The 11,192-nt window shown below is 36.6% G+C and overlaps 1 protein-coding gene across 1 annotated transcript in view; it reads right to left on the bottom strand.

Annotated features, from left to right (window-relative positions):
• LOC104388207 (chromosome unknown open reading frame, human C3orf67) overlaps positions 1-7,768 on the bottom strand; it is a 59,425-nt gene extending 51,657 nt beyond the window's left edge. The window contains exons 1-4 of the mRNA XM_009997036.1: positions 7,748-7,768; positions 6,431-6,520; positions 5,844-5,937; positions 4,255-4,327 (exon numbers count right to left, since the gene is read on the bottom strand). Of these exons, the coding sequence (XP_009995338.1) occupies positions 4,255-4,327; positions 5,844-5,937; positions 6,431-6,520; positions 7,748-7,768 (278 nt within the window). The remainder of the gene's footprint in view (positions 1-4,254; positions 4,328-5,843; positions 5,938-6,430; positions 6,521-7,747) is intronic.
• Positions 7,769-11,192: the final 3,424 nt, after the last annotated feature.

The raw sequence follows: 11,192 nt of genomic DNA, 5'->3' as shown, positions 1-11,192 counted from the left end.
GAAACTAAACTGTGCAAGTTTCAAGGGAGAACGTTGCTTTAAATGATGCTACAACAAAACAGCAGGAGCCTAGTCTTAAGTCATTCATATCTCCAACCAACTAGCAATAAAATCTCAAGTTTTATCTTACTCCCTCCTGAAAAATATTAGGTACCTTAGCAGTAAAAAGGCCATTAGTAAATATACAGCTCCATTACCTTCTGAAGTGCAATACAAACCACATTCATTTAGATAAAAATACACACATTTCTATCAGACTCTGCCTTGTAAGTCTAAAATAAGATGGGTTTTGTGATGGCATGCATGCTATAAAGAAGCAGAAAACCTCAGATATATTGCTGTAATCACACCTAGAGAACTTTGAAATTTGTTTCAGTAAATAAACTTAAAACATTAAACATATTCTACAGGCAAAAGTAGGTGAAACATTTGAAGAACAGGCAAAATTGGAGAAAGAGGATGGTATTAAAATTCTGCAGAATTATTCCCTGGGAGAAGGAAGATAATAGTTTGAGAGTGGGTCTGATGAAACTTATCTAAAATCATTCAGAGAACAGGAACTCTCACTTGAAAAATGACTCAAGAGAACTCGTGTTGAAGCTCAATTTTTTTTCTGTTATCAAAACCCAGGACCTATGTTAAACCTACAAAGGCAAGGAACATCTATGGCACACATCTTGATTTTCAAAGATGCATTAAAAAAAAATCTATATGGGAGTTAATGTATTTTTATTATGTCTGTGCTTGAGTATTTATATCTAAGGGTCAGACATGTGATAGAAAAGAAATGAGACCATGTCAAGAAAAATGAGGCAGTCAACAGGAAAACCAAGCTCATTTATAATAATATTCCTGTGATCAGCAGGTGCATAACTCTCCCAGCTCTGGTCATTAACTGTATTAATTTCACACTTAACATCTACATTTGCAAACCATTTGAAAGTAAAATTACCTTCCAATCCAATTTTCAATTCTATTTTATATCTTCAACTTTGATTGACTATTCTCCTCACAATGGTAACTATAGTGAGATTGCAAGTAAATGGTAGCAACTACCTGGGAGTACAGATAAACTAATCTTCTCAGATTACCCATTCCTTTTGCTGCTCTATGTATAATAATTTATAACCATTTGTTACAAGACTTAAGATGAACTTAGAAAAAATGATGCTGGCCTGTTGAAGAAACACTTCATTTATCAGTCTCACTTGTTCTTATAATGAAAGTGTTTTTCTCCTTGTAAATGACTGAAACTGGAAATTTACCAGACACGAAAGCAGGTATTCATTGATCTTGCCAAGCACAGAGCAACTCCCATACAATTTATTATTCACTGCAACCTCTGCGAATCCTGGTCAAAATCCAGATACAATCCCCTGCTAATTAGCAACTGTGTCCTGCCTGGAGCTTTAGAAGGTTGGTCTAAGTTTTGCAAGACCTACCAAGATTGACATTTTTATTGCTCTTTATGTGAAAACATGTTGGGTCTTTAGCATAACATGAATCATTTCTCCCTGTCAGCGAAGTTAAAATTCTGACTAATTATGTTAGCATGTAATTCACAAATTTAAGCCATTATGATGTCTATGAATAAATTAGCTATGCATGTAAAATGTAGCATGCTCTGGTAATTAAAAATTTGAAAGTAATGAACATATATTTACAGAAGCAACTGTACAAAAAAAGGAACATGGTACAACAATTTATATTCTACTGTGCTGTTTTCAAGCCTTGCAGTAAAATTTTTTATCAACAAGTACAATTGCTTCAGGAATGTGGACATTTTAAGCTCTTTTTTCCTGCAGATTCCTCTATACATAACTAGCTAAACTTTGACAGAAAACCTCTTAAACCTTATCAGGGATGTTCCAGAGTTTGAATCTCCACAGAGTTCCCATTTATTCAATGAGGGTATCTCTTTGTGTTATAAACAGACTAAGCTTCAACGTATGATCAAAAACATCACTCATCACAGAGTGAAAAAATAAGCTACAACTGTGGTTTCAGGCCATGCTAATTCTGTCATATCATTCCAAAAAGACTTAGGAAAATGCCAGATTTTCCAAAGCTAATACTTATCACCTGTTTGATTATTCTCAAGACTTCTGATCTCCCTGGTGAAAAATATTTGTATACACAAAGCAAGTATCTGCCTTAATTCTGATTAATTTCAACAAGAAAACAAAACAAAACAAAATTATTTAAAATGCAAAGTAAGAACTTTAAATTACAGACTAAATCATGTACGTGGTGAGGAATAATCCCATATGCCAGTACAGTCTGACTGGCTGGAAAGCACCTTTGTACCAAATTGCCTAAGGGTACTAATGGACAACAAGTTGCCCACGAGCCAGCAAAGCACCTTTGCAGCAAAGAAGGCCAAGAGCATCCTGGGCTGTCCTAGGAAGAGCATTGCCAGGAGGTGCAGGGAACTGACCCTTCCTTTCTACTCAGCCCAGGTAAGACCACAGCCAGAGTGCTGGCTCCAGTGCTCAGCCCTGTGATACAAAAGGCACCAGCTCATTGTGGGAGTCACATCAAGCCTAGACCCAAGCTAGAAAGGGCAAAGAAAGATGGGAGAAAATCAGACCATTAAACCATAAGAGCAGAGAGTGTAACCAGAATTACACTCAAAATTTTCTAAGAACATAAAAGTCAGTGTGATTTGACACACAGAAGCTTTTGGTGTTGCAGGAAAAATAAAACAAACAACAAACAAAAGGAATAGCTTTAGAGCTGTGTTAAATACACCCTTGTATCTGAGCATGACATTATTCAGAAAGAGGTAAGAAACTAAAAGACCTACCTCAAAAGGAAAACGCAACAGAAGATGTATAAAAGTAAAAAAAGAATAACTGAAGACAAAGGGAAGTTGCTTGAAAACATGCATTTTTCTGGTCTATTCAATAATTACCAGCTCTCCTGCCAACAGTTTCTCCCCGTAAAGACCTTGATGCATTGAGTCAAAACTGTCTCTAAACAAGCACTGTGAGCCCAGTGTTCTCTCTCAAATTTCAATGCTCCATGGAACAGCAAAAATCTTTTCTGGTGAAGTTCTGTGCTAAATCCGTTCATTTATCTTCTGAAGATTTTCTCAACCTTCAGATAGTAAAATGTTGGAAATTTCACATGCCCCACAGGAACGTGTAATGTTACCACCATGATGTAGATTATAAATGCCCCTTAACTCACAAACCACTGAGACTCCATGGATTGTTACAAATCCACTGAGGAATTTTAATCAATGAGACTCAATTCTCACTAGCACAGAAAATAACAGAATTACCCAACAACATGAAATAGCAGACCATCCTAATTTCATGAAATAGATTATTCACATTACAATCAAGACTGTTTCTCTACTACAGTATAGCTTGGAATGGTATTTTCTCAGCATTTCATTGTGTTCTCTTTGACTGAAACTTACGAGAGCTGTTTCTCCTTACTCCACACCATCAGGAAAAGCTGAGACCTCTGGGTACAGATGAATGCAAAGTCACAGAAAGGCAAACAAAAACAAAATTATGTCTTGACTTTACTCAGTTTGATTGCCTATCATTCTACCTATCTTTTCCTGCAGGGTTTCTAATGGCACAATAGTCCTGTTAATCCAAATCTTAGCTGGTTTACTGGCTAAAAAGCTGAGTGAGTTGTGCTGATTATAAACAGCTGGTGCCACTAGGGGGGAAATGGTGTCCAAAGACTGACAACTGCCCAAGTTTTGTACTGTATTAAATAATTTCATAGTGAACTAATGAAAAGAGGTCTCTCAATTTTATTACTTTTTCTTTGGAAATGAATTTTGGAGATTCATGGACACAGTATCTATTGATTATTAAGAATTTTTCTAGCTTTTTACCATTTGTTTAGTTTGGTTTTTTCTCTACCCCAGTTAATAGAATATATCTTTCTTTTTGTCCTGCAACAAAGGGCTCTGGAATAATTATTTATAAACGTCTCACGAATTTTCAGGAGACCCTCATGATCTAGTATTTTCATGTGTTTGATAAATTCACATCCTATTTCTTAGGATTTTTTACCATCTTCACTCATGATTTTTAATAAAGCTTGTTCTGTCTTCAAAGAAATGTCACTATTTAAAACATTCAAGAAATAATGATCTCATTAGCTTAATTACTTCTTATTGACTTGATAAGTCACCAGGCTTTAATGCAAAATCTGCCACCACAATTAATGGCTGCAATCAGGCATTCACTTTACAGTAAGAAGTCAAGGAAATTTGATGCATCTTACAGTAACTCAGTAGAGAAGTCTTGTCCCACTGGCACAAAAATCTGAAGTGTCAGAAATTGCTGGATCAGTCCCACTAGAAACAGGGAAAAAATAATTAAGAAGATGTGCTATGCACATGTAGATCCACATTTCACTATCAAGTATTTCAGTTTTGCACCATGCAGCTGTGCTCCTGCAACACATTTTCCCAAGGTTCACACAACATACAAACACAAGAAAAACCTGAAGAAATCCAATTGAAATTGCAATAAAAGTGCTGTTTTAAAAGTTCCATCTGTGGCTTGACTGGAATTCTTAGTAAAATAAAAGGAGCCTTCTTTTTTTCTTACAATTCTACACTGAGCACATAGACACCAAATATTCCATAGGAATTAAATCAATAATTTCCTATGGAGATTATTTTATAGCCATACAAAACTTGCTCTCATTTCTGTGATAATGTACACCTTACTAAACATCTTCAAAGAAACTCTTGGGTAAAAATGCAACCCAGATCACAACAACAATGCTCTGTGAAGGCTTCTGATCTTCAGAATACCAGACACTTCACTGAGGAAACAAACACAATAAATCTTTCAGGATTCAGGTAGCTCCCTATCAAGGGAAAAGAGATAGTACAAAGGTGCCTGAATTGAATGGTATGTTGTTTTCTTAGTTATTCCATCAAGGAAAGTAGAGGCAGCTCTTCCTTGACTTAACAACACTCAACAGCAACATTATCCACTCTTTTAAAGAACACCAGTTCAGAACTTCCTTCTTTTGTGGATCAAACGACACTTCAAAATTTCAAACTATATTTGGATACATAATGCCTTACTTTGAAAGAGTATTTAAAGAATATAGTACAACTGGGAGGTCATATACTTGACACAAATTAAATACTTGAGATACATAGACCTCAAGAGGTGAAGAAACAGAGACACAGAATGGTAACAGATGGAAATTTGACTGTAATACTGCAGCACTAGCTAAAGTAAATTCAAAACCTAACTATTCTTAGCAGTGATGATCCACAACAATAATTCTCAATCCTCGTTTTAGGCTGTAATAGTTTACTGTAACATTGACAATAAAACAAGTTGCATTTCTCAGAAAGATAAATTAGACTAATATTTATTATACTGAAGATAATTGTAAACTACCCTTATAAAAATAAAATTAATCTTCAAGGCCTTAGTGCATGACCAAACTACACAGCTTCTTATTTATTTTTTTGGTGTATGTTTGGAAAAACTAATTTGTAATTATTTACCCTGCATGAGAAGCATGCTAGAAGATTCCTGTTTCATTTGACTAAAATCATCACCTCCATTTTCCTTCCAAAGGAAGTAGATCATCCTAAAGCAGCTTGAGTCATGACTACAAGGTAAAATAGCCTGCAGTGCCATGGGTCTTCTCTTACTTCATTTTAGCATTTCTGCACCTTTTTCTTATTTGTAACTGACGTGCAAAATATATAATGACAAATTACTTTGCTAATGCTGAATTACACCCAAAGCACAGGAGAATTATAGAAGTTTTACATTCCAATATAAGACTGATTTAATAATCAGAACAACATAACAGACATTAAATTCTTTTATACTTACAAGTTTGTCGAGTTTCTTTTGGTAGCTGCATTTTGTTGATTTGACTGCTTCCTTCAAGTACAAAAGCAAAGCCTTTCACTTCTTTATCATATTCCTACAAAAAGGGACAGTAAACAAACATAAGCATCATGATAGAATTCTCTTCACAACCAACAATCCTGGTAACCTGCAAAGCTACTTTTTATTTAAAAATCCACAAATGGAAGATGGCACTGCAAGTATGACAGTAATCCAAATATGTTGATAATAATATAATCCATAGAAATACGTCCTTTATTTGTATGTTTAATGAACAAATAATGGTGACAAACAGGACTCATGATTCAATGGGCCCAACTCAATTCATTACTTAATCAGAACACCAAAATTACTTTCTAAATATTTAAACTATAAAATTATGGTCCCAACCTAATCTGCAAGCAGGCATACAGAACTAATTTAAATAGTCATTTAGTCTGTCATAATGACAGAACTAAAAGTGACAACTCTACTGTCAGGTCAAAGCCCTCATTACCTTCCAATTTTAAGTTTCATTCACATTTTTCCATTTTACACTCTAGGTTTCAAAAGTTTCTTTAAAAACTTACTTTCCGGATCGCTGCTGGATTGCCAAGAATCTTCCATTTTGCTCCTGGGTTCTTGCCTTGAGCACTGAATATTTCAACAAATGCACCACCCTACGGTCAAATGGTTTAAGGATCCATCATTATACAGCCAGATATTCATCATCAAATAATCAATGGTCAAAATGAGTCCATAAGAACAATCCCTTCCCACATCAGGCTGTGAGCATTACTGGTCAGTCAGTAGAATATTAATCACAGCTTCCAAACCACTATAATACAACAATCCATATAGTCAATAGCTGCCTTTACTACAGGGTCAAAACATAAAATTGAAATAATACCATGAAACATTTTCAATTACTTTAGGTGTAATGTTATTCTCTAGAAAGCAAAACTATTGTAATTATTCAATAAACATACAGGAGATTAGTCATTTCTATCTGGATATGGTTTATTTCTACAACTCACCAAATGAGGTGAGTTTTAAAACACTGAAAAATAAAACCTGTTGCAGATTAGATGTGTTGTCAGTTTTGCCATGGAACTAAAGTTTTCACAGGCTCTGTCTACACACATGAGTAGGTCGAAGACACTTCCCAGTAACTTTCCTAGTTGCCAAATTCAAGCCTGACTTGTCCAAGCAGCCTGGGAAACTCACAAAAATTTACTATCTTTTCTTGGCTGACATAAGTGACCTCATATATCAGTATCACTATAAAAAGGTATGGGCTATACACAGGCTGCAGCCTTCATGAGGAGAATTAATACTGGAAAAATATAATGTATGTCTCTGCCAAGTGAAAACAGTGTGTGCCCTATTAGCCATCAAAGAATCTAACCATAGGCTTTATGACCTTCGCTTACAGAATTATTTGCTTCAATATTTTCCCATCTGATGCCACATTTTTTGTAACATCTGATGTACTTGGCCTATATTTTGATAAGCACTTTTTCAGCAGCACGGATGACCTAATCAATCATTACAACTCTGCTGCTCCCTTCGCATTCCTAGTTGCCTGCACTCCCCAGTTCTCTTTCTGCTCAGCTGCCCCAACAATTGTCCTCAAGTCTGAATGAGCAAGAGGGGAGACCAGTCTTGCCAGCAAAACAAATGCTTTTCAAGTTCAGAGAACATCAGCTGCACCATATATGAATCGGGTATTTTTCTCTGCCCATCCATCCCCAGTTGTTTCCAGTCCCATGGTTAACCACAGTGATTCAAAATGACATTCCATAAACCACACTCATAAAATACTTCTGAAATTTATAATGGATAAAAAGTAAAATATGTCATACCATCAATTTAAAGAGGTTAAAAAATAAGACTGTTTGTTTTACCTGATACTGATTTTTGAACATTCTCCAGCTTTCACAGGCAAAAATCAATTTCAGTGTCTCAACCTGTGAAGACACTTAAAGGCTACACTGAAAAACAACCAACAAACAAACAACAAAAAACTTTATATGGGATTTGGCATGAAAAAAATCCTATAATGTAATTCCAAACATACTAATAGACATGAAATACTTTTCATGAGAATGTAGATCAACTGCATCACAGTGTGACCACAAAGGAACTGAGATTTAAAAAATAAATTAAAAAATTTATTAATATTGACTGTTTTGGAAAATACTCTCTTCATGCATCAGGTACTCAGGGTTGCCTTTCCTTGTATTCCAAGTAAAACTAGTAATTTTATGAGAGCTCTTATTTTGACAAGGAAGGCTGCTCATGCTTTTAAAATACTTGAAAATCATCTTTAATGCATATTTTTTAAATTATTCTTTGTTCTTGAATGCCCACTGGAAAACATTAGATTCTGTTAAAGAGGAGATTAACATTTAATATAGAAAAAGAGAAACATGGAACAGCTGCAATAGAAACCACTCCATCTAGAGATATTTGGCAGAGACTTCTGAGACAAATGATCTTCTTTCACATTAGGCATTCTTCTTTGGGATTATCAGTCTAAGACTCAAACCAAGAACTTTGGTTTATCTGAGGGCTGCTAAAGTCAACATAAAGTAAGATGTGTCTACAGTTGGAGAAAGTGAAGGGGCTGAGACTGGAAACCTCCCACATCCTGCTCAGAGTCTCACCTGAGGGCAGCAGGAAGGGAGGGGACCCTGAGGATAAAAGGCAGTTGTCAATCTCCAAAGAGAGTTAGAACCCTTGAAGAGAGAGAACTTGCAACTTCACTGGGAAACCTGAAAATGCTTGTCAGCTCACAGAGAAATCCTGCCACAAGACTGTCTCTCACATTTATTTGATAGACTTCTATTGCTTCAGTTCATTCACAGACCACTTCAAGAATTATATTTAATTACTGGGTTTCAGGCTCCAAAAAGATCATTTTCTTAACAGACCAAAATAATACGCTAACCAGGAAAATATAAACATGGCATTTCATGAAGAACAGTTTAGCTCTCACACCCAGAAAAAGACCACTTCAAGAATTATATTTAATTACTGGATCTTTTTGGAGCCTGAAACCATTTTCTTAACAGATCAAAACAATATGCTAACCAGGAATATATAAACATGGCATTTCGTGAAGAACAGCTTAGCTCTCACACCCAGAAAGTTACAAAAAGCTTTTAAAAACATTATAAAGAGATATGGTTGGGAATGAACTAGAACTTCTGTGGCAATATGCACGAGTTCAGAAAGAATATACATGTATAGTGGATTAGTGCAGTATTTTATTTTAAAATATATATAATCATTCAGGAAAATGGGATGAAACCTGTTGATTTTTACCCATAATTATTTTAATCAGCAACAAATAAGTATTAAAGCTGTATAAATAAAGTAAAAATGGGGAAAAGAAGTCAGCTCTTAGAGATGTATCCCATGTCATTGCCAGAAACATTAGTTAATTTGAAACTTTATTATTATAAAGAAAATTAAATCTAGAAACCATAGTATTGGCAACAGGTCTTTCAACAACCTGCTGGGTTATTGACTAACTTGCAGAACACATTTCATTCAGACTCAGGAAACTGACAACCTTTGTAAGTATCGAATTCACAACCAGGGCTCCCCTCAAATGGAGAGGTAAAACTACATCCAAAGCTTGTAAATATTTGTGTTGGGACAACTCCTTCATACTACAAAGCTGATGACTGTGGACACATCAGTGAAATGCTGGTTTTCTTAAAGGCAAGAAATGTTGCAAGTGATACTGCAGGACATTTTGGCTGGTATATTGCTTACTTGTAACTTTCTGATTTCCATGAAGTTACAAAGAGTAGATATTACCTTTTCTAGGAAGACTGGTAGCTACTAAGGACATTAAGTGAATTATATTCTTTGTGAAACAATTCCTGACATACTATTAAAAGGTGCTTTCATTATACATCTGGTATCACTGTCTTTAGATATAGTCATCTATGCTTAAGAACAGAAAGGCCTGGAAAACTGATAGTTGCAATATCTTCCCCCTTTTTATCTTCCCTCCTCCTTGCCTCTCTACAAATTCTAAAAATCAAAATTGCTTAAAAATCCAGGGGAACTATTTTAGAAATGACAGCATCTTGAAATACAAGTCCTCCATATTTCTTTTTTCCATATATGTCAAATAAATAGATGTCTTATGACACCTTTATAGAATGCCACAAAGTAGCAGTTCACTTATTTTCAGCAAACAGATCAGACATTTTTTTATGGCCCTGACCCATGTATTTTACCACATCTGTCCAAGTGGAAATACAGGCTGAAAGTGTCAGTCAGTGACAAACCATCAAGAATGTGGTTTATAAGGTTAAGCAGCACTGAAAGATACTAACCTTTGGAAGAATCTATTCCTATGAGACCTTGTGAGGTCATGATTTGTACACTGACTTTGATCATTAATTTTACAACGTTTCCTACACCAAACAACAAGTAGCAGCAGTTCAAAGAGCCTTCCAGACTTGAGACTCTGCAGTAGCATCTCCATCCTACCACATCTTCTTATGTATATTTTTTCTTCAAACTGAAATGTTTCACATTCAAGTATTTCAATGATTTTTGGTGTGTATGCAGCCCTCCCCCCCACAATTCAACCAATCCGTTGGTAGCAAGTTACAAGCAAAAGAGCATTTCACAAGCAGTAAATGCAAACAGATCTTCAGGCTCTTTCAAACTGTTCTAACCCCGGGAGCGGCAGGGAGGGACTGACGGGGTCCTAAGAACCTTAGTGGTCGTGGTTAGTTAACTGACTTAAACAGGACTATTTATTAAGCACATGAATCCATTTCCTGATCAACACCCCAAGCGTTGAAAAAGCTGTGTTTCAGGTTTTTTCTATTCCAAAGTCAACAAGTGTGAAGCAAAATCAAGTGAATTGGCACCCACCGCTAATCCGCAGGGCAAAACGGCACAAACAGCCCCTTCTTGGCAGGGACCGCGGGCTCAGCCCCCGGGCTGTTGGTACTTCCAGCTCAGCAGCCCAGGCTGGAAACCCGGGCTGGGACACGGCGGTGGAAACAGTTAATGGCTGGTGAAGGGTTTGAGTGTCTCCCAGACACGGGAATTCTACATATCGAACATTTCGAGCCGGGTTTGCAGCGCTGCTCTGTGTTGTCTCACAACACAAGTGTCACAGGCCGGTACTGGGGGGGCTGCCCAGTAAAACCCTCAGTTCAGACTCACGGGGGGAAGCAAAGAACAGTTTCCCACAACAAGTGAGGAGGATACACGGGGAGAGGGACCGTGAACAAACCGCACCGAGGAGCCCGGCGTGCCCGGGGGAGCGGCCGCCACCGCACGGCCCGCAGGATTGAAAAGAAAGGGGGGGAG

The sequence above is a fragment of the Chaetura pelagica genome, unplaced genomic scaffold (assembly GCF_000747805.2).
Source record: "Chaetura pelagica isolate M959 unplaced genomic scaffold, ChaPel_1.0 scaffold364, whole genome shotgun sequence".
NCBI lineage: Eukaryota > Metazoa > Chordata > Aves > Apodiformes > Apodidae > Chaetura > Chaetura pelagica.
Note: the sequence above shows the minus strand (reverse complement) of the source record. Positions and strands in the feature narration are given on the sequence as shown.